Raw genomic sequence first — 24801 nt, 5'->3', positions numbered from 1 at the left:
CATTCATTCCCTGCAACGCAGGCACCCATGCACTGCGTGGCAAGTGTGCCTGCATTGGCGCTAGGCAGTTCCTTTTAGTGCCAGCACTAGGGAAAACACAGCGCTGTGCCGTATTGTTGTAAATGTGGCGCATCCCTGCGTTTTGGCAATGTCGGAGCACGGCGCTGCCAAATGGGGCTAGCTCTGTGCTCTGACATTTCATCGTAAATAAGCCCCTCTGTGTTCGTCATTATAGCACAGAATAAGTTAAGCCGGTCCAAAATGGTCAGAAAAAGCCAGTTTCCGTATCATGCAGTCTTAGGAAACCATTTGCATTGCAGACATTTAAACCACTGTACTGCTGCAGTAATTTCAGCTGCAGTAAAAAAAAAATTGTAGCTCCCCTGCCTGTCAATCTGCACAGCTATTGGCCTAGGACTCATGATGGACAGTAGTGAGAATCGTCCAAAATAAAACCTATTTTCTGTATTTATCCATATTAAAAATTAAATACAGTCAGGAAAATAGATGAATTTCTGTCTGTTTTTATCTGTAAAAATCACTAAAAACTGAAAATTGGGAGCCTTACTTATAACTCAAAGGAATCTATAAACCCAGAGACAAAGAGACTCTGGGATGTGAATCCATTCTAGATTCACCTGCTGTGCATTGATCCGGCCTCTAGTGGTTGGGGGTGCATATGTTCACCAAGAGGGTGATGCAGAATTGATCACTCCTCACAGCACGAGTGATCCAGGCGTTTGAAGAAGACCTGAAAAGGGTCCGTCCCCCAACCAGGGCACCTGTCCGAGCACGGGGGTTTGTAGTGTTTGATGCGCATGAGCCCACCGTTTGAACCAATGACATTAGGACTTTTTTAAAGGTATGCCTCTGTAGCGGCAATCACACACCGCAGAACAGTTAGCGAACTACGTGTGGTACCAGCCGATGAACCCTTCATACAGTTCCACTTGTAGAATGTGTTTCTATGAAGACACCGAAGATTCACGTCTAAGCTGGTGTGTCTTGTAATGAGAGTACGGAAGTTCCAGATTTGGGAAAAAGTTCAGGCTTATCCTAAGAAGAGTTTGTGGAGTTTGTGGAACCTCTACTGAAGTACCACCCAGATAAGAATAATCATTTCAGAAAGAAAATCTAACTATTTTGTGCCTTGGACTGTGCATGTAGAGAGTTGCGATTACCAAGCTGTAGATAGCTGGAGAGTGTAGTGTCTTCAGCTGTGTTACATCCAGTCAGGTGGATAGTTACCAGCCTCCAAGAGCACAGCGTTATGGGCCAAAGGTGCTTGGAGTAGGTGGGAAATGAGAGCGTTGCTTTTCCTTGGGGCCACGGTGCTTGTAGGGAGGAGGACGGAAGAGCAGGTGAGCGTAATCAAGGGGGAATTTTCTACCCTCCACATTTTGAAGAAGATGGGGTGCGGCCTGGATGCATCAGCTGTCCACAGCACCGCATAAAGGTACAGTTCCAGTGTCTCCAGATTCGAGAGTACAGACTCTGCCAACTCAGTGACTTCCAGGCCCCGATACAACAGTCAAGTTGGAATGGTCAAGAGCGATCCCGGTAGAAAAACTGTTTTGGGCAAATGTTATTGAGGGCCTAGTGTGGTTCTAATATTACTTGTAAGCTGTGTGTTCATCCAAACTTGCCTAATTGCTGTCTTGTTGAGTTACAAACGTTGGAGGTGTAGCGTACGGAATTCAAGGCATGCCACAGGTATTACCACAATGTAAGGGAAGACACCAGGGGTAGTTCAGATCTCTACTACGAGGAGGAATGTAGAATAGCCAACAACAGGAGATCCCTTGTTCTGGTGCACAGCGTAACCTGCCCCAAGTCACTGTTTGTAATGAAGGTGTCCCCTCGTTAAGGTCAAAAGACCCATATTCAATCAATCAATCAATATGAACTTTATTCGGATAAAAACAACATATCCATAAAAGTGCAGTTAAAAAACATTATTTACAGTTGGACATAGAAGAAATTTGTCCGAAATCATAGAATTACGAAAACGTACAGCCATTTTTAAAAAGGATCCAACTCGGAAACATAATTCATCATTATCAATTGCAAGCATCAACTCATAGGCTATTTTATAATCAGTTACGCATCGGGATTTAAAGTACGGAATCAGAAATTTTTTCGTGAGCGGTAAATAGAAGGAACAAAAGAATGAGAAATGTAACATTGATTGTTTCAGATTGTGGGTACATGGACAGGGGGTGTGATCAAGGTTCAGAGAATAGCCAGTTGGAAAAGACAGTAAGTATTTCATGGTGTCGGTCCTTAGCCTGAAGAATAGACCCCGTTCCCAACAGCCAACAGGTTTTAAGAGATATGTAGGCATTACTGTGGATACATGCTCTATTCGCATATATCTAGCAACTGAGGTTTTATTACGTTCAGCTGCTAGCCTAGTTTCTTTATACGATGCATAGAGTAGTTTTTCCACAGTTTTCATGCTTGGGGGGTTGTGGGCTAAAGGGTTTATAAAAAGATGTTCCAAATTCAGGCTAATTAAGCTTTTGTGGACTCCGGCCAACCATGATATGACCAGCCCTCTGTCACATTTTAAACAATCCAGGATAATTTCCCTAGTCAGTTGTGCGGCCGGGTTTTTCCAAATCCTAAGCCAGAATAATGTCGGGCGTGCCTTAATAAAATCCTCTATATAGGATAAGTGAAGCTCGCCGTGACAAGCATATGTAGATGAGGAAAATGGGGCACCCAATATTTTGCGACAAAACCTGTTCTCTTCTCGTTGGATAGGTGAGCTGGCAGTGTTCCCCCATACCTCTGCGCCGTACGTAACGGTTGGAATGCATTGTTGTCTGTAAATTTTGACAATAGCAGGCACTACCTCTATGTTTTTGGGTTTGGGTAGCCTGAGAATTGTATTAATAGAATTAATAAATTTCCTATTGCAATGGGCAATGTGATCATTCCACAAACCGTTAGATGCAAAGACCTGGCCCAGATACGGAAAAGTGCTGGTGCTAGACAATCTGGTAGAGTTAGATACAATAGAAAGGTTAAAATACTTCTTAGTCCCACATGACATTAAAAATGATTTCTTAAAATTAGTACACAGATCTAATGTTGCCATAAATTCCACAAAACCGTTGACCAAAGCTCTCAGGGCATTAGGGGTACGCCCCATTAGCACAGCATCATCTGCATAAAGCAGCGCGGGGATTTTATTCCCGTCGATGCTAGGGACGTCCTCAGTTAGGGGCAGTAGAGATTTAGATAGGTCATTGATGTATAAAATGAATAGGAGGGGGGCCAAGACACAGCCCTGTCTGACCCCCCTACCAATTTCAATTGGCTTAGAGACCTCGCCGTTCCTTCCAATGCGAACCCTGGCTTTCAGGTCTCTGTGTATATATGCTAAAAAGGAGACTAATGAGTCGTCAAGGCCGAGAATTAAAAGGGTTTTCCACAGCTGGGATCTGTTTACAAAATCAAAGGCTGAGGTAAGGTCCATGAATGCCAGATACATTGGTGTTTTCTTAGCTACGGTGTATTTACTGACAATCAGGTGAAGATTCAGGCATTGTTCAACAGTGCCGACCCTACTCCTAAAACCCAATTGAGACCGATGCAGGATCTTGTTATCCTCAGCCCATGAATTAATTCTGTTAAATAACACCCGTCCCAGGATTTTTAGGGTGTTATCAATCAATGAGATTGGCCTATAACCCATATTTTCCAGCCTGAGATTGTGATAGGTGCACTCATTTGTTATTGCTCATTGGGTGTTGCTCATTGGGTGCTGCTTTTTGGGTGTTGCTCGTTGGGTGTTGCTCGTTGGGTATTGCTCTTTGGGTATTGCTCATTGGGCATTGCTCATTGGGTGTTGCTTGTTGGGTGTTGCTCATTGGGTGTTGCTCATAGGGTGCTGCTCTTTGAGGTTGCTCGTTGGGTGTTGCTCATTGGGCATTGCTCATTGGGCATTACTCTTTGGGCATTGCTCGTTGGGTGTTGCTCAGTGGGCATTGCTCATTGTGCATTGCTCCTTGGGCATTGCTCATTGGGTGTTGCTCATTGGGTGTTGCACACTGGGCATTGCTCATCCACTTATTCTTCTGGATGGTACCTTTAGATACAGCCAGAGCAGGTGGATGTGTTTGGATTATTACTGGTGAGTGCGTGGTCTACGTACACTATGAGAAAGTGTGTGATACATACTCTACTGGATGGTACCTTTGGATACGTCTAGAGCAGGTGTGGGACCAATGCACCATGGATATGTTTGAATTACTACTGGTGAGCGTGTGGTCTACATACACTACACTATGAGAAAGACACGAGTGTGTGTTCCACCTACTCTACTGGATGGTACCTTTAGATAAATCCAGAGCAGGTCGCGGCCAATTCAAAATGGATATGTTGGGAACAGTAGGTGTAAGTTTGTGGTCTACTTACAATATGAGGAAGACACAAGTGTGTGTACCACATACTCTATCGGATGTTACCTTTGAATACATCTAGAGCAGGTGTTGGGCCAATACTCAAGGGATGTGTTTGGATTACTACTGGTGAGCTTGTATTCTACGTACACTATGAGAAAGACACGAGTGTGTGTTCCATGTACTGTACTGGACGGCTCGTTTAGATACGTCTAGAGCAGGTGTTGCGCCAACTCTGAATGGATGTGTTTGGAATACTAGCTGTGAGCGTGTGGTCTACGTACACTATGAGAAAGACATAGGTGTATGTTCCACGTACTCTACTGGATGGTACCTTTGGAATAGTCTATAGCAGGTGTGGAGCAACCGTTCAATGGATGTATTTGGAATACTAGCTGTGAGCGTGTGGTCTACATTCATTGAGAAAGACACAAGTGTGTGTTCCACGTACTCTACTGGATGGTACTTTTGAAATAAGCCAGATCAGGTGTGAGGCCAATGCTGAGTGGATGTGTTTGGAATACTAGTGGTGAGCATGTGATCTACATACACTATGAGAAGACACACGTATGTTCCACGTATTCTCCTGGATGGTACCGTTGGATACAGCCAGAGTTGTTATGGGGCCAACACTGAATGGATGTGTTTGGAATACTAGTTGTGAGCGTGTGGTCTACATACACTATGAGAAAGAGAGAAATGCGTGGTCCATGTATCCAGAGCAGGTGCCCGGCAAACTCTGAAAGGATGTGTTGGGAATAGTAGGGGTAGGCGTGTGGTCTGCCTAACTATGAGAAAGACACACGTGTGTGTTCCACGTATTCCACTGGATAGTACCTTTGGATACATACAGAGCAGGTGTTGGGCATATACTGAATGGATGTGTTTGAAATACTAGTTGTGAGCGTGTGGTCTACATATACTATGAGAAAGAAACTAATGCGTGGTCCACGTATCCAGAGCAGGTGTTGGGCCAATGCTGAATGGATGTGTTGGAAATACTAGTGGTGAGCGTGTGGTCTACGTTCATATGAGAAAGACACACGTGTGTGTTCCACAAACCCTACTGGATGGTATCTTTGGATACAGCCAGAGCAGGTGTTGGGCTAATACTCAATGGATGTGTTTGGATTACTACTGGTGAGTATGTGGTCTACGTACACTATGAAAAAGAAACAAGTGTGTCTTCCTTGTACTCTACTGGATGGTACCTTTGGATACGTCTAAAGCAGGTGTTGCGTCAACGCTCAATGGATGTGTTGGGAATAGTAGGGGTAGGCATGTGAACGGTGTAGCCAATGGAATGGGATTTCTGCCATATTTGGGATTGTGTCTATCCTCTGTTTCTGTGTCTGCAACCTTGGTTGCGACTGCTGTGAATATAACAGATGCATATATATGTTGTATCCACACTATCAGATGGGCCATAATAGGACCAAAGGTGTGTCCACATGCATCTGTTTTTGGCATTTGTGGACTTGTTGAAGATCAGTGTGTTGTTTATTTACACCAGTAGATGGAATATTGGGGCACATACAGACGGGACTGTATTTTGTGAACATTTTGGTGAAGCATGTGTTCGGTAATCGCTTGAATGCGTGTGCGTGACTCATTCAGCATATTCAGTTGGTGTCGGAGTGAATAACTGGGCTGTGTTCATCATGTGGATAGGATTGTTGTCCATTCTCTGGATAAACTTGGGCACACCATTATATATGGATGGAGCAGTTAAACGTTTTGCCAGTGAATGGACTCATGATACATTATTGAGACTGGAGTGGCAGGCATCCTGGCACACACAACTAGTTGTAGGTGTGTGGATTAGTAGTGGTTTAATCTGTGATCAGACTGGTTGTACTGGTGGTCTGAGTTCTTTGAGCAAATTGATTAGGGACACAGCATGTGATCATGTGGAGTGTTTAGTGCTCTGCAATGGTTTGTTGCAGTGATTACCTTGTGTGCACAACTGAATGCCATTTTTGGTATTTAAAGCAAGGAGTGTTGTCTACATAAACCATGTGGTTAGGGCAGTTGGCCAGAGTAGTGATGGATATGCATGGTGGGCAAACCAGGGGTGAGTTTGTGTGCTCTTTTGACACACTTAGAATGTGATGTTTGGGCAAACTATGGCGGGAAATGCTGTGTATGTACTCTACTGGAATAAGGTTTTTGTGCCAACCTCCGATGAACTTGTGGCCTCTGAACACCATTGTACTCACATCTTGGCAGAGTGGTGGAAAAGATTGTGTTGCGATGGAGTCTTCCTGCTAACACTTCATTTGCTCTCACCCAGTTTCCTTTCCATACAGACCCCTCATTTTCAGCTCTGAATGTTGCTAACGTTTCCTTCTTTAACCAATCCAGGTGCAGAGTCCTTCGGCCTCTTCTCTTGCATCATTAATGGGGAGGAGAGAGAACAAACTCATCGCGCAGTCTTCAGGTGAGTGCCTGGTTATTGCTCAGGTCTTGACCCAGTCTGAGTACCATGTCCTGAATCTGAGACCAGCAAAGCCATGGCTTGGACCCTCAGCTCTGTGAAGAACCATCGCTTGTAAATAATGATTCCTGGGCTGGAACCTTAGTGCACTAGGTCCCTGGTTCACTAGATTGAGGCGGGGCTTTACACTCACGAAGGAAGAATGCACTACGACACGTCCCCCTGCTCCGCCAAGCCTTCTGCTTCACACGAAGAATCCCAGCATATGTCAACAATGGATCAAAATGGGAACATGTGCTGATGTGCTATACCATTTTTGTAGACCCTTTGCATCAGAGGAACAATTCTTGAAATCCTGCAGAAGGATCCTCTTCTCAAAAGCACATAGGTGTAAAGACTTGACTATGTAGTTATTTATTTTTATTGTTTTTCTCAGCATGAACATGACCCAGCTGAGCACTTTACATACGCACAAATTCACACTGCATACCAGCAGTTCACATAAACACAGTTACTAAGAGGAACACATAAGAACAACAAGAACAACAAAATTTGACTTCATAGTATCTGTAAAATTATATATGTTACAATAAAAAATTACAATAAAAGCTTCATAGCAAACGGTTTCTTGAGATTTAACTAGAGCCACCACGATCCGTGCAGGTAACAGCGGTGGGGCTGCGTGGGGGTGGATTTTGAGGGACGATGCCAAGGGAAAAATAATTATTTATTTATTTTTGCCTCTGCATCGTCCCTTAAAATCCCCCTCTCCACCCGGCCCTACCGCTCTTACCTGCACGGACCACGACTGAACTAAAGCATTTCTAGTTCATTCGTTTTGTGCGAGGCGTCCTTAAGTATTCGTGCAGTGTAGGCTCTGATGAGCATTAGTGAGGTGTAGGGTCTGGTGAATTGTCGTGAGGTGTAGGTGAAATGTAGCCTGACCTGCTCTCTGCACAGGCTAAACTTTCCTCTCACGTTGACTGACAACATGGCTGCCACCATGTAGAAAGATTGATGGTCCCACTCGTCCCTCATCCACCAGGCATCCATCGCTACGTCCCCTGGCCATGATGACAGTATGGTACACCCTCCAGGGATGTTTGTGGTGATACCCCATGCAGAAGGACCCCATGTCTCGTAGCATCATATCGTAGCTGCTGTGGGTATCAAGAGGCGACATTAGACGTGGACCACAGTTTCCACCCACTGGTACCCTGTCTGCTTCTCTCTCACTGCTGCTCTCTCCCACACTCTTAAGGTTTATCCCACGCCACGATGACGAGTTGGAGTTGGAGGTGGATGACCCACTTCTGGTGGAGGTGCAGGCTGAAGACTTCTGGTACGAAGCCTTCAACATGAGGACGGGCGACCGGGGCATCTTTCCTGCATACTACGCCATTGAAGTCACCAAGGAGCAAGATCAAATGACAGGTAGGGCGCTTCTTTTCATGAATTCCTGTCCACAGAAACAAAAGATGGACAAAACTAGCATGCTTGCTTATGGAATCATTCAATTCCATTAAAAGCAGGTCGTCCATCTTACAATAGGATATTCTTCACGAGAAGCCCAAGTGAAGTTCATATTTTTCAGAATAATAAACAAGGAGAACAGGTTTCGTTACATATTCGACTAGTAGTAATCACAGTATTAATCAACCTCTTTCTACTACTCTTTCCAATGCACTACTCTATTTCTCACCCTATACCTCTATCAATATATCCTCTACCACCGCTCGCTCATTCATCAGAAACCCCATACCACTACTATGATCCCCAACTCTGCTCCTCCTTGCATCCTCATACCTCTTTTACTATTCCAATCCCCCAAAACAAGCCTTTCTAAACCCTTCCCTCTGACTTTTCCCCCTCCACATCCCTTTTACTCATCCCAAGCCACCACCTACTGCTCTGACCTCCAAAACAAACACAGACAATTCTAAATCCTCCCCTCTTCTATCTCTCCACTATCCTTTTCAATCCAAATAACAGACAAACATATCCAACTCTCAAATTAATATCAGATTTCACTATACTAATTCACTGGAGTGGCGTGCTACTCGCCGAAAAAGCGCTTTCACGCCTCGTCAGGGGATGTAAACGCTATATAAATGCAATTACAATACATATTTTGTCAGAAACCTTACCAGGTATGATACTGGTGGCAATATTATAAACCACTAGAAACATATTCCCCCTTCTGATGGTCTCCCATTGCATTAAATTGAAGAGTATACTAACCCATTATGGCCCCTCCGTAAGGGTTTAGGGTAATTGTAAAAGCATTTATAAACCACTAAACAACTAAGGAGCTGATTTATATGATAGTTTTAGGGATACTTCACCACAATTATGAAGGACCGTAGGTTTGGAAGTGGTGGTTACTACTACGTCACCGCCTTAGGCAACCCTTTTCGATGTCCCGATGTAGTAAGGTCTGTCGGAGAAATTACTGTATGTCTACCCTCCCAATCAGGATGGGCAGACATACCTTTTTTTATTTACTGTCCGTCACCGCCATGTAAACCCTGGCGCTGAGAGACAGTAAAATGCTAATAATGCTCCCTTCACCATGGAAGATGACTCTCATGGCGAGGGCGACATTACATTTTTTTTATTTTCAAAAAGAAAATCCAGTTTCAGGATTTTCTTTATGAAAAAAACCCCTAAAAAACTGTTGGGTGCAGGGCTGCGTCAGCATGACGCAGCCCTGCACCAAACAGAAAAATGCACTGGCAGGAACTGCCATGCCGGCGCTACCTACTAATGTATTATAAATGACCGCCTGCTTGGCAGTTATTTATAAATGTGTCAGCTGGTTCCACCACCAGAGGGACGGAGTAATTCACTCCATCCCCCTGGTGGAACAACAGGCTGGCCGCCCATAAATAAGTCGCCCCTAAGTGTACAATAAGAGACGCTTTGACCAACATCTCTGAAGACAAACAATTGATCAGTACCATTCAGAGCCCCCAATAGGGTTTTCTGGGAGGTAGACGTGTATCGTTTACGCCTCCATGGTTGTCCCAAGTGTGAAGGAGGTGTCTTTGTAGAGTGTAAATATATCAAGGATGCGCCTCATCTGGAGAGCTGGTTCTGCCACATGAAGAGATCTTCCCGCAGAAGTGTATGGATCTCTGGAGGATCATTGTACACTGGGAACAGTGCCGCTAACTCAATCATTGTACAGGAAACTATCTTGCTCCTGGCACCCTTGGAGGTTTCAGGCCTTCCTCTTCTCCAAAACTAAAAATGTCATTAACCTCTTACAAGGCAGGGCATAAACCCAAGCTGTGCTTGAGCAAAGTCCTGAGGTCTTCTCTTAGAAAGTAAATACACCCTGTGGCAAACCACAACAAAAGCTATGTTCATATATATCCGTCTTGGGAATTAAAGTGTGCACATGCCCTCCTCAGTGGTTTGTGGTTATAAGTGTAATTTGTGGTTCTGTTGTGGTCAAAGTGAGCACTGCTGATGATTTTCTAGTAGATGCTCATGTGCAGGATACCCAGGCGGACAATCACATGCCGCCCTTTTACTCGTAGTAGCAGGGGCGGGTGCTGGCACAATGTGTGAGGCTCCTACACTTAGCTGTTCCTATACAAGAAGATCAGGGGTTTAGGAGGTAGAAATAGGCTACCTCAGACTCCAAGGACTGCTCTACAAAGCCCTGAAGATGCTCTCCCAAGTGCTGTGATGGTCCAGCCCTCTGTGTGGCTGCATATATTGATCTTCTTTTGATGCATGCCGTGGTTCTTGACTGTGTAGAGTGTGGGCTTTGCCAGCATTTTATGGAAATGTAAATAAATTATGTGAATAATCCTGGGTTACATGAGTGATGCATAAGTTTCTATATGGGCACATCTGCTTTACACAAGGGTCTTCTCACCTCTCTCTTCCAGCGACAGTAAAGAGCAGCGATTGGGTCGAGAAGTTCCGTGTGAAGTTTTTGGGCTCTGTGCAAGTTCCGTATCACAAGGGGAATGACGTGATGTGTGCAGCGATGCAGAAGGTAATAACGATGGATTTAGGCCCAGATCTCTGTACTGGGGTGAATGTATGACATTGTTATGCATTCTGTCTATCCACTGTTGTTTTTGTATTTGTCACCCCGAGTGGGAAGGGTATGCCCAGACGTGAGTACCGTGCTCTCCATGCCACTGGAATCAAGCTATCCTGGCTGAAGAGGGGTGAAACCCCGAAACCGGTCCTAGGATGCTTGTTTCCAGTCCAGGGAGGACATGGCTTGGCAGTTCAGGCTAGACTGTTCCCATGAGGCACAGGGTCAAGACTGATTGGCCTATGGCTGGGTTTAAACTGGAATGGCATGGTGAGCAAAAAAACGATGGATTTAGGCCCAGATCTCTGTACTGGGGTGAATGTATGACATTGTTCTTTATTCTGTCCATCAACTGTTGTTTTTGCATTTGTCAACCCGAGTGGGAATGGTATGCCCAGACGTGGGTCCCGTGCTCTCCATGCCACTGGAATCAAGCTATCCAGGCTGAAGAGGGGTGAAACCCCGAACCTGGTCCTAGGATGCATGTTTCCCATCCAGGGAGGACCTGGCTTGGCAGTTCGGGCTGGACTGTTCCCATGAGGCACAGGGTCAAGACTGATTTGCATATGGCTGGGTTCAAACTGGAACGGCATGGTGAGCAAAAAAACGATGGATTTAGGCTCAGATCTCTGTACTGGGGTGAATGTATGACATTGTTCTGCATTCTGTCCATCAACTATTGTTTTTGAAGGTAATAACTAAGCAAACGAGGTAGGACATGAGCTATGATGGACAGATGAAGTTCTTGGGGTGCTTACAGGGTAAGTGTGGGGCAATGCAGGGCCTGGCCTATGGGGGAAACAACCTTTACAACGCAGTCATGACATCGCACTACCTTTACATAACAGTCATTACATCACAACATCCTTTACATCGCATGTCATTACAATGCAGCCATCACATCGCATGTCACTATAACGCATGTCATTACAATGCATGTCACTACAACGCAGGCATTGCATCGCAAGTCATTACAATGCATACCATTACAACGCATAGTACCCTTATACCATCCAACACTTCTCCTACTGTTGCACTCACTGGAGTTAGAAGAGTAATTTTTACCCCTACACTATCCAACACTTACCCTACTGTTGCACTAATTTGAGTTAGAATAGTAATTTTTACCACTACACTATCCATTACTTACCCTACTGTTGCACTCACTGGAGTTAGAATAGTAATTATTACCCCTATACTATCCAACACTTACCTTAAATACGATGTAATGGTATGCATTGTAATGGTATGCGTTGTAAAGGTATAATGCGATGTAATGGTATGCATTGTAAAGGTAGTTTATGAAAATGAGATGTAATGGCATGCGATGTAAAAGAATGCGCTGTAAAGAATGTTGCGATGTAAAAACTGCGTTGTAAAGGCATGCATTGTAAATGTATGCATTGTAACGTCATACATTCGGCCTATGGTGCTAGTGATGATAGGACCGCATAACTCTATGCCATACACTTGAGTGACGCTGGAGAGGTGAAGGTCTTCTGCATGGCTTGGGCCTGGCCAGCACTGTCATCGCCATCTCATGCCATCCTCTGTACTTGCAGCATTAAGGCAGCACCCTGATCATTCCTGTGCTATGGTGTCAGCACTGACAGAACAGCAGCCACCCTTTTCCTGGTTTACTGTATCAGCCTGTACGAAAACACGAGCACTCGTTCCCCTCTAGAGTGCCTGCTTAGGATGGCACATGTGCTAGTCCTGCCCTGAAGTGTCAATATTAGGATAGAGCCTGTGCTGGTCTTGCCAGCAGTGTCCGCATTAGGATAGCGCCTGTGCTAGTCCAGCCCTGTATCAGCATTAGGATAGCACCTGTGCTAGTCCAGCCCTGTATCAGCATTAGGATAGCGCCTGTGCTAGTCCAGCCCTGTATCAGCCTTAGGATAGCACCTGTGCTAGTCCTGCCCTGAAGTGTCAGTATTAGGATAGCGCCTGTGCTGGTCTTGCCAGCAGTGTCAGCATTAGGATAGCGCCTGTGCTAGTGCAGCCCTGTATCAGCATTAGGATAGCACCTGTGCTAGTCCTGCCCTGAAGTGTCAGTATTAGGATAGCGCCTGTGCTGGTCTTGCCAGCAGTGTCAGCATTAGGATAGCACCTGTGCTAGTCCTGCCCTGCAGTGTCAGCATTAGGTTAGCGCCTGATGTAGTCCTGCACTACAGTGTCAGCATTAGGCTAGCGCCTGTCCTAGTCCTTCCCTGTGTCATCATTAGGATAGCACTTGTGCTAGTCCTGCATTACAGTGTCAGTATTAGTACAGTGCCTGTGCTAGTCCTGCCCTACAGTGTCAGCCTTAGAATAGTGCCTCTGCTAGTCCTGCCCTGCAGTGTCAGCATTAGGATAGCGCCTGTACTAGTCATGCTCTGCAGTGTCAGCATTGGGATAGCACCTGTGCTAGTCCTGCAGTACAGTGTCAGTATTAGAACAGCGCCTGCCCTAGTCCTTCCCTATGTCAACATTAGGATAGCACCTGTGCTAGTCCTGCAGTACAGTGTCAGTATTAGTACAGTGCCTGTGCTAGTCCTGCCCTACAGTGTCAGCATTAGGATAGCACCTGTGCTAGTCCTGCAGTACAGTGTCAGTATTAGTACAGCGCCTGTCCTAGTCCTTCCCTGTGACAGCATTAGGATAGCACCTGTGCTAGTCCTGCAGTACAGTGTCAGTATTAGTACAGCGCCTGTCCTAGTCCTTCCCTGCGTCAGCATTAGGATAGCACCTGTGCTAGTCCTGCAGTACAGTGTCAGTATTAGTACAACGCCTGTCCTAGTCCTTCCCTGTGTCAGAATTAGGATAGCACCTGTGCTAGTCCTGCAGTACAGTGTCAGTATTAGTACAGCGCCTGTCTTAGTCCTTCCCTGTGTCATCATTAGGATAGCACCTGTGCTAGGCCTGCATTACAGTGTCAGTGTTAGTACAGTGCCTGTGCTAGTCCTGCCCTACAGTGTCAGCTTTGGAATTGCGCCTGTGCTAGTTCTTCCCTGTGTGTACATTAGGATAGCGCTTGTGCTAGACCATCCCAGTGTCAGCATTAGGATAGCACCTGTGCTAGTTCAGCCCTGTATCAACATTAGGGTAGTGCCTGTGCTAGTCCTGCCCTGCAGTGTCAGCATTAGGATAGCACCTGTTCTAGTCCTACCCTGCAGTGTCAGTATTAGGCTAGCGTCTGTGCTAGTCCAGCCCTGTATCAGCATTAGGATAGCACCTGTGCTAGTCTTGCCCTACAGTGTCAGCATTACTATAGCGCCTGTGCTAGACCTGCCCTGCAGTGTCAGCACTGGAATAGCGCCTGTGCTAGTCCTTCCCTGCGTCAGCATTCGGTAAATGTCTTTGCCAGTCCTGCATGGTAGCACCAGCATAGGCAGAGTTCGTGCCATACCATTGCCCATCATTGTATTAGGACAGTGCCTGCTCTAGTTTTTCTCTACAGTGCCTGCATTAGGACAGAACCTCCCATGCCTCACTGTGCAGTGGCAGCATTAAGACAGTGTTTGCTCCAGTCCTGTTCTGTAATCTCTGTATTAGGACAGGAGCACCTATGCCGCCTCTGTGCAGTGTCAGATTTAGGACAGCCCTTGCTCTAGTCCTGGCCTGTACTGCCTGCATCAGGACAGCTCCTCCCATGCCCTACTGTGCAGTGTCAGATTTAGGACAGTCCTTGCTCTAGTCCTGCCGTGTACTGCCTGCATCAGGACAGCTCCTCCCATGCCCTACTGTGCAGTGTCAGATTTAGGACAGCCCTTGCTCTAGTCCTGGCCTGTACTGCCTGCATCAGGACAGCTCCTCCCATGCCCTACTGTGCAGTGTCAGATTTAGGACAGCCCTTGCTCTAGTCCTGGCCTGTACTGCCTGCATCAGGACAGCTCCTCCCATGCCCTACTGTGCAGTGTCAGATTTAGGACAGTCCTTGCTCTAGTCCTGCCGTGTACTGCCTGCATCAGGACAGCTCCTCCCATGCCCTACTGTGCAGTGTCAGATTTAGGACAGCCCTTGCTCTAGTCCTGGCCTGTACTGCCTGCATCAGGACAGCTCCTCCCATGCCCTACTGTGCAGTGTCAGATTTAGGACAGCCCTTGCTCTAGTCCTGGCCTGTACTGCCTGCATCAGGACAGCTCCTCCCATGCCCTACTGTGCAGTGTCAGATTTAGGACAGTCCTTGCTCTAGTCCTGCCGTGTACTGCCTGCATCAGGACAGCTCCTCCCATGCCCTACTGTGCAGTGTCAGATTTAGGACAGCCCTTGCTCTAGTCCTGGCCTGTACTGCCTGCATCAGGACAGCTCCTCCCATGCCCTACTGTGCAGTGTCAGATTTTGGACAGCCCTTGCTCTTGTTCTGCCGAGTACTGCCTGCATCAGGACAGCTCCTCCCATGCCCCACTGTGCAGTGTCAGATTTAGGACAGCCCTTGCTCTAGTCCTGGCCTGTACTGCCTGCATCAGGACAGCTCCTCCCATGCCCTACTGTGCAGTGTCAGATTTAGGACAGTCCTTGCTCTAGTCCTGCCCTGTAGTGTCTGCATCAGATCTGCTCCTGCAATTCCCTACTGTGTAGAATCTGCATTAGGACAGCACATGCCTAACTCCCCCCCCCCCCTCCGCGCCTGAATTAGGAATTAGGACAGCACATGTTTTTGACTAGGTTTACGCCATAAATATACCACTTGCGTACCATGGTCACGTTCTGCCCTGCAGCGCCTGTACTAGGACAGTAACTCACTGTCATTACTGTAGTGTGAGTATCTGGATAGTATGTGCTTGATTGCTGCTCTGTAAGTCATAAAGAACAAGGTGATGGATGGATCCCAGCCTCTGGTGATTGCTCTGAGCCATCTTCCATTTCATCATTTTTCACCCACTCTGCCACTCTAGACAGAGGCCTGCCATATGCATAAATGACCCCAGACCCGTTGCAGGCCCAGAGCAATCAAGGGGCAGAGATGAGTTGGTGAATTCCTTCCTTCACCTTGTTCGGATTCGACGCCTAAGTGCGATGGGTTTGCCCAGACATGGGTTTCGTGCTCACTGTTACATAGGACTGAAGCAACACCGCACCGCTGAAGTCAAGTAGGCGGACGCCAGTCTGGGATAGTTTGTCTAGAGGGAACCGGGCCTGGAATTTTTTGGACTATTCCTATTGGAGCCGACCAAGACCGATTTACATATGGCAGGTTTCTGTCTAGAGTGGCACAGCAGGCACAAAACGATGGACTGGAATGCAGGTCAAAAGCGGTTGTCAGTGGCTGAGCTTAATTAAAGCATCCCTTCCATCACCTTGTTTGCTGCCCTGCTGTGTCAGCATTAGTACAGAACCTGCTCTAGTCCGGAGACTTGTAATAAGGTAAACAGGATACCTGTCACATTTGTGATGGCGTACCCGTCTGCCAGATTTTAAATCAAAACCTACGTTACTGTCCTACGTCTGTGTGTTGCTCAAGCCTGTGCTGCATATACGCAGGCCAAGGCTCTGCTAGACCCTACCCTCCTTGCCCATATTGCTTTAGTGTGTCGCTCAAGTACGCTGGTCTCGCCCCTCCTGGAGTTTGTGCTTCTTGCACGTATTGCTTCTGTGTGTCGCTCAAGTACACTGGCCTCGCCTCCCCTAGAGTTTGTGCTTCTTACCCATATTGCTTCAGTGTGTCGCTCAAGTACGCTGGCCTCGCCTCCCCCAGAGTTTATGCTTCTTGCCCATATTTCTTCAATGTGTTGCTTAAGCACGCTCACCTCCCCTAGAGTCTGTGCTTCTAGCCCATATTGCTTCTGTGTGTCGCTCAAGCACTCTGTCCTCGCCTCCACTACAGTCTGTGCTTCTTGCCCATATTGCTTCAGTGTGTCACTCAAGTACGCTGGCCTCACCTCCCCTAGAGTTTTGCTTCTTACCCATATTGCTTCAGTGTGTCCCTCAAGTACGCTGGCCTCGCCTCCCCTATAGTCTGTGCTTCTTGCCCATATTGCTTCTGTGTGTCGCTCAAGCACTCTGTCCTCGCCTCCACTACAGTCTGTGCTTCTTGCCCATATTGCTTCAGTGTGTCACTCAAGTACGCTGGCCTCACCTCCCCTAGAGTTTTGCTTCTTGCACGTATTGCTTCTGTGTGTCGCTCAAGTACGCCTGCCTCGCCTCCCCTAGAGTTTGTGCTTCTTACCCATATTGCTTCAGTGTGTCGCTCAAGTACGCTGGCCTCGCCTCCCCCAGAGTTTATGCTTCTTGCCCATATTTCTTCAATGTGTTGCTTAAGCACGCTCACCTCCCCTAGAGTCTGTGCTTCTAGCCCATATTGCTTCTGTGTGTCGCTCAAGCACTCTGTCCTCGCCTCCACTACAGTCTGTGCTTCTTGCCCATATTGCTTCAGTGTGTCACTCAAGTACGCTGGCCTCACCTCCCCTAGAGTTTTGCTTCTTACCCATATTGCTTCAGTGTGTCCCTCAAGTACGCTGGCCTCGCCTCCCCTATAGTCTGTGCTTCTTGCCCATATTGCTTCTGTGTGTCGCTCAAGCACTCTGTCCTCGCCTCCACTACAGTCTGTGCTTCTTGCCCATATTGCTTCAGTGTGTCACTCAAGTACGCTGGCCTCACCTCCCCTAGAGTTTTGCTTCTTACCCATATTGCTTCAGTGTGTCCCTCAAGTACGCTGGCCTCGCCTCCCCTATAGTCTGTGCTTCTTGCCCATATTGCTTCTGTGTGTCGCTCAAGCACTCTGTCCTCGCCTCCACTACAGTCTGTGCTTCTTGCCCATATTGCTTCAGTGTGTCACTCAAGTACGCTGGCCTCGACTCCCCTAGAGTTTGTGCTTCTTGGCCATATTGCTTCAGTACACTAGTCTCGCCTCCCCTAGAGTTTGTGCTTCTTTCTCATATTGCTTCTGTGTGTCACTCAAGCCTGTACTGCATACACGCGGGCCTCGTCTCTGCTAGACCCGACTCTCCTTGCCTAGACTCCTCTTTAGTGAGACCCACAAGCCTGTGCTGTGTCAATGGATGCCTAGGCTCTACCGCTTTAGTTTACTTCCCAGACCAGATATATTTCAGAGGTAATAACCAGCCAGTTTCCTTGTATTTTGCAGATTGCCAATTCTCGGAGGTTGACGGTTCATTTCAACCCCCCGTCCAGCTGCTTCCTGGAGATCAGCATGAGGGGGGTGAAGATCGCAGTCGTCTCAGATGATCCCAGGGACCAGACCAAGGTAAGGAACCTGCCCAGTGATAGACCCGTCACCAATGTCCTTCTGCCCACCCAACCCAACACACCTTCCACGAGGCTTTAAATGTCGAGATACAAATACATGTTTTTGTTTCTTTTTATTAGTATAAGCCTTAAAATGAGATCATTCCAGAAACATATATTTTTTTTCTTTTCTTTTTTTTTTCCTCATACGCCACCAAGGTTCTATGTGCGTGATCGATAGATTAGCAAGCAAAATGCTACCTCAGTACACGACATCTGGAGGGGACCAAACAATGAGCGAGAACCTCGTCCCATAGCAGTAGAGCTTGACATACCAACGATCAACATAGCGTAACCTTGCAAAGGATTTTTTAAAAAAATCCGCCAGAATACTGAACAAGAGTATCAAGGCATTACTTATACCCAGACATGGGATAGATGGCTTAATCATTGGACCTGGGGGAAAAAAAAATAAAAAACCCCAGACTCTCAATGATCCCATCTCAGGAGGCGCCAAAAAGATCTTTTCTCAGGATTCCCTATTCTGACCAAGTCCAGCTTGGAGACTTGCAGGGCAGAAGCAAACCATTCAATAACAGAGGGAGGTGAACAGTCCTTCCACTTCTTGCATATCTCCCTTCTAGCAAGCAGTATAGCATAGAAGACTAACTTTTTCGCCATTTTGGAGACCCCCTCTAGAATTCCGAAGATCACTAACTGAGAATCCAATACTATGTTGAAGTCAACTGAGGTTGACAGAATCTTACAAATAGCTTCCCAGAACTGTGACAAAAAAGGGCACTCGTAAAACATGTGGATATCCGAGGCAGCCAAGAGTCCACATCTAGCACACTTCACCATATTCCCCTGAGTAAATTTAGAGAGGCGAAGGGGAGAGTAGTACGCTCTGTGGATAGTATAGAGGTGGTTCCTGCGCAACCATGCCGGCTTCACAACATCCCACATCATACTGCATGATTTTCCCCATAGCTCTTGCAAATTGGTATTGCTTATATCTAGCCTCCAAAGCTCATCAGGTAACAAAAATTCCCCGTCCAACTCCTCCAAAATCAAATTGTACCATGACGAGATCTCTTTCTTGGCAGGGGGTTTGTCGATCAACAAATTTATGAGAATACTAGTCGTAAAGTTAGGATTTTGTCTCAGTTAAACTTAAGTTTGTCTTAAGTTTAACTTAAGACCAAAATTTAAGATTAACTGAGACAAAATCCTAACTTTAGTACTCCTAAAAGCCTTCTGTGAATACCAAAAGTCGTAAAGTTAGAATTTTGTCTCAGTTACTTTTGTGAATCGGGCCCATTGTTTTCTTGTGATCAAATAAATTGTTGTCTCCTTCAGCAATTGGTGCACTTGTTTAGTGTTGAGACATACATAAGCTCTGAGGACTTAGAGTAAAGATAACATATCTGCATTTTGGAGACTGTTCAGTTTTTCAGCTAGTCACCGGTGAAAGTCACCAAAGTCGCAGCTGGAGCAGTTGAATTATCACTCACATGTAAAGCCTCAAGATAATATGAGCAAAATAAAGAATAATGAAAATTAAATCCATTTCGATTTAGGTAACTCACATTTACGTTATGGGAAAAGAGCACTGGATGCTGTAGGGGCAATCAACTCGTACAGATGAAAAGGGAAGGGTCAAGCAAGACAACAAGCCAATTTTATATCTGATTAGTTCCAAAGGTGCAGATATTCCAAGTCTCAAGAACTTTTACAAAATTGAACCCTTTATAGAATTAGATGGCAAATTGGAGAATGACTTGAGGATCTATAGATCAATCAAGAGATCAACAACCCCCTGGTAAAATCAGGATTTCTTTGATGAAAGTAGAATCAGGATGGCCGGTCTTATCTTATGTTTTTTGGGGGGAAGATGATTCAAGTTCTAAGAACTTGGCTGTAGAGAGTAATGTTTTCAGCTCTTTCAAGAGTTGGAATGGCCCCGGCTCTCACTCAGTGATGGATCATTGGCTTTGAGGTCTCCGTTCCCAGAAACTGGAGGTCACATTTATGCTCGGCAAACAATGAAGGAGTGGCCGGGTCCCACTTTCTGTTGGACATATAATGGACCCACGTTCTCTTGGCAGATGGGGCTGTTTCCCCACCAGATCTTGAACTCAAATCTTTAACTTGACCCTGAATCCCATCAGCACCCAGTGAATAGATCTCAGGACAGGTCCCTTGTGATCTGTATTTGTTCAGTTCAGCTAAAGCTTCCCGATCTTTTGTTAGTTGTACTTTTGGGGTTTGGCTGTTGAGATACCAACAGGGGGTTGTTTAACCCCAGTAAGGGAGGGAGAGGGGAGGATTCTCCTGAACGTGTGTAATTCAGGTTTGACAGCACTGATCGAGTCAGAGTGATGCCTGCCAGCCTCACTCAGTAACCTTGTTATTTCATATTTCTTTTTTCATCACACAAGTTAAATATGACAAAACAGAAGAAAGTTTGTCCCCGGGCCACCAATAATCTCTGGACATGCATACGTTACTAGCGACGGCTTAATCTCTCCCTTTCCTACAACCAGAGACATCCTCCTCCCACATGCACACTACCTAGTCCCTTGCGCACGCCTCTGAACCTATCACATATTGTGTTTATTCATTGTGTTATTATTGTGTAAAGTATTAGAAATGAAATGAAAAAAGAATTTGCAAAGTTTATGGCCAGCAAAGGTTTTACAGCTCCGGGAAATGGGGAGACTAGTTAATTAGAAAAGAGAGAGAGATAAAACTTAAGACACCATTAGTAAAACAGGAGTCATAAGAGCCTTTTGATATGTGAGATGGTGAGTAACCTGGGACCACTGCAGGGGAAGATGGGTCAGAAATAAAAAGGATCTACCCCCGACTCAGTGCAGTGCGAGTGGTGTCACAGCAGACATTGCATCAAATCATTGTTGACATTTCGTCAGCCATGCACCTTCCTCACAGAACTAATTATAAGCATTGAGTTGTTTTTCGGTGTTTGTATTTTATGTTTTATATGTGTTTAATGATGTGGACAAGTATTTATCCACTATCTAAAAATGATGTGATTTTAAATATATTTAAAAGGATCTTTTTGAGTGTGTTTTATAAATCTGAGTTCCAATCTGAATGTTTGTAGTGCGATATAAGCTAAGGTCTGGATGCATAAGCCGAGCTGTGCAGTGACATAGGGGCATATTTATGGAGGAGATACATCGCCTTACCGCCACGCAACCGGGGGCAAGAGCGACGGAACTCCTAAGTTTAAGTGATCAAACTTCGCTAGGCTACCTTCCGTGGCTTGATAACTCCAGAGTAACGCAGCGCAATTGCAGCGTTGCGTTACTCTCCCCCAGGGAGGCGTTCCATGGGTGGAGCGTGGGTATTCCCATGCATGCACCCACGGATTTTGGTGCATTCCCAGATTTACCATCAGAGGTAAAACTGGGAATGCCTCCCCAGGAGAGTCTTACCGAGGAGAAATATCTTTATTTCTCCTCCTTACTTCCTCTTTCTATATGTGCTGCATTGTGCCTCAGGAGATTGTTTTTGTGAAGAAAGGCTCCCCTTCCTGCACAACAACAATTCTGCTTACAATGCAGACACCCTTGCACCATGGTGCACGGGTGCTGGCATTGGCACTAAGCAGCCAGAAGTTCGCCAGCGCAAGGAAAGGACAGAAATGTGTCATTTTATGTTACATATGGCACATTCCTTTCACACAGCGCAGCTAGGTGGCTTGCTGTGCTGCACTGCGTGAAAGCTACATAAATATGCCCCACAGTGTATTAATGCAATTGTATGGATTGCACAAAGAGCCCAGAAGCAAGCACACAGGATGTGGTATTGCGCTCCAGTGCCGCTGGAAGAGGCTTATATTGATTTGGCGAGCCTCGGAAGGATATGTCCGGGACACTTGAGGCTTTTTGCTTTTATCATTTAAGTGCTTAGAATAGTGTTTTCTGAGGCCATTGATCCCTGCACGGATAGACAACTTGTCACTAGAGACATTATCTGCTCACATTAACTCATCCAAAGACCTGTAATAGCTTTTAGAAGCGAGAGAACTCTCTAGGGGATACTCCTAGAATTGGAACTACATTTCCCAGCCTGTCTCAGTCATGGCGCATCCTAGCCAGCACTAGAGATATAAAGAGTCTTCTATAGACTTTACATGTATTTTCTTCTTATTGCACCAAGGAGCTGGCTGCCCACCCAATCATAGGATTCAATCTCTGGCCGTGCTTGAGACGCATCCACTCCAATCTGTTCACCAGCAGTGACCCCATTAGAGATGCCGCAACACATACTTGCCAACATCCAATCACATAAAATATCGTCCTAACCTAATCCACTTATGTAACTGTGTCACATAGAAACAGGGTAAAGAGGGTAAGAAATAAAGGTGGCAAGATACAGAATGAGATTGCAGTGACAACATGGTAGCACGTGTAGGGTTAGTGATGGTGCATCAGTGCGATATCATGCAAAAGGGAGCAGTAATTGTGACAGGGCACTTGTGTGGTTCTAGCACAGGCAGTCCTTGTTAAGCACTAAAAGCAACATGGCATTTTAATCATTCGATGTTTGGACTTCCTATCAGTGTAAAGCAGAATTCACCAAGCGTTGGATTGTTCACCCACTAATAGTGAACATGAACTAGGTTCAGACTATTGTGAGATTGTTTTTTGCCCCATTTATGATGTGTTATTGCAATAGTAATCCTTCTTGGTAACAGGATTCGCTGGTTCAGATGTTTGGTGCATGTGTTTGGCTGAGAAGCCATGACTGCACCTGAATAACTCCAATGCCTCCTGCTCAACGCCCCATCGCTCTGCAAGCACGCCACTGAGATCTGGGACACCATCACCTCCCTCATTCCTAGCATCGTCATCCTCACCAAGACCTGCCTCAACCCTGCATCCGCACCCGACATCGCCACGCCTAATGGCTACAAAATGGCACACGGGACCGCATCAACAAACTCGGAGGAGGAATCGCAATCATCCACAAACAAGCCATCCACTGCACCACCACCACAGACGACATCACCCCGAACATGGAACACCTCAACTTCCAACTCAAAACAGACTGCAAAGCCACCATCAGAGGAACCTTCGTATACAGACCTCCAAGACCATGCCCTCGCTTCTGCGACACCATCCCCATATTCACTGCACCACAAGCCATCAACACTGAACACTATATCTTCCTCATAGACCTCAATTTTCACCTCAATGACCCCAACATCAACACAGCCAACCTCCTCGAAAGCTTGAAGAACATCAGCCTCACACAACCAGTCACCAACCCTACTCACAACGCAGGACGCATGCATTTCACAGCCAGCAACAGAGTCAAGTACAGCCATGTCACCGAGCTCACTTGGAAGGACCACTCCATCATCCACTTCACCATCACAGCAGCCCCCAGCACCGCCGCCAAGCCGCCCAGCACCTCACACCGCAGCTGGAACAAAGTATCCAAAAGCCAATGGACCAATGCCCTCAACACAGGGAAGAGGATGTGGTCTGTCGGCTAGACTGCCGACTTTGGTGCTGGAAACCAGGGTTCGAGCCTCGGGGTCGCGTCCACATCCTTTGATTCTGGGCAAATCACTTAATCTCCCTGTTCCTGAATGTGTAAGTAACCGGTGCTCATGTAAAGCGCTCCAATACCTTTGGGTCGAGTTCGCGCTATATAAAATCTGCAACAAAAAAAACACCTCCCACTCTGACACCACAATCAACCTTGAACAGGAGGTCAAGAACTATATCACATACTGCGCCGACAGTTGCCCCATCAAACCCACCAAACTCAGGAGATGCACCAGACATGCTAATGGGTATGCCATGGAACTGAGAACCATGAAACAAAACTGTAAACAACTAGAAAGGAAATGGTCCACCAGCAAGGAGACCACAGACCGCACCACCTTCAAGACATCGCTGAAACAGACTATAAGAATGGCCTAGTTACCTGAATCGAAGCAAGCTCCAACCACAGCAAAGAACTCTTCAGCATCGTCAAGGAGTTCTCCAACCCCTCAGCTACTGAAGACATCATCATCCCCTCCCAGAACCTCTGTGAAACCATTGCCGACTTCTTTCAGAACAAGATTTCCACCATCTACAAATACTTTGAGCCCCAACCCACCCCCTCCGAGATTCTCACCCTCCTCGCTCCCACAGATGCTAAACCAGACCACCGGATTACCGCTTGGGACTAACTCACGTCACAGAGCACCACAGCCTTTATGCACTTCATCCACTCAGGAGCGCCCACAGACTCCTGTCCCCTCCACATGATCAGCCTCGGAAACAGGACTATCAGCCACAAGCTCACATCCATCTTCAACACATCCATCACCTGGGCTACCTTCCCAGAAGAATGGAAACATGCTCAAGTGAAGCTGCTCCTCAAGAAACTGTCCGCAGACCCCAACGAGCTCAAGAACTACCGGCCCATCTCCCTCTCCCCTTTCCCGCCAGAGTCCTTGCGAAGGCCATCAACCACAAACCAACAGACTACCTGGAAGATAACGATCTTCTGGACCCATCCCGATCCGGATTCTGCATGGACTACAGCACGAAACCGACCTGATCGCAGTCAACCTCGACATCCGAACCCTCCTGGACTGCTGAGAAGCGGCCGCCCTGTTTCTCCTCGACCTCTCGGCAGCCTTCACCACCGTGTCCCACCACACCTTCACCAAGAGGCTTCATCAGATTGGAATCCAA

General features: G+C 46.5%; 1 protein-coding gene across 4 annotated transcripts in view; it reads left to right on the top strand.

Annotated features, from left to right (window-relative positions):
- MAPK8IP1 (mitogen-activated protein kinase 8 interacting protein 1) overlaps positions 1-24801 on the top strand; it is a 529695-nt gene that overhangs the window by 461535 nt on the left and 43359 nt on the right. For all 4 annotated transcript variants that reach the window (XM_085646705.1, XM_085646706.1, XM_085646708.1 and 1 more), the window contains 4 exons: positions 6774-6849; positions 8108-8280; positions 10749-10858; positions 17973-18092. In XM_085646705.1, the coding sequence (XP_085502831.1) occupies positions 6774-6849; positions 8108-8280; positions 10749-10858; positions 17973-18092 (479 nt within the window). The remainder of the gene's footprint in view (positions 1-6773; positions 6850-8107; positions 8281-10748; positions 10859-17972; positions 18093-24801) is intronic.

Source organism: Triturus cristatus, chromosome 3_1 (assembly GCF_964204655.1).
Source record: "Triturus cristatus chromosome 3_1, aTriCri1.1, whole genome shotgun sequence".
NCBI lineage: Eukaryota > Metazoa > Chordata > Amphibia > Caudata > Salamandridae > Triturus > Triturus cristatus.
Note: the sequence above shows the minus strand (reverse complement) of the source record. Positions and strands in the feature narration are given on the sequence as shown.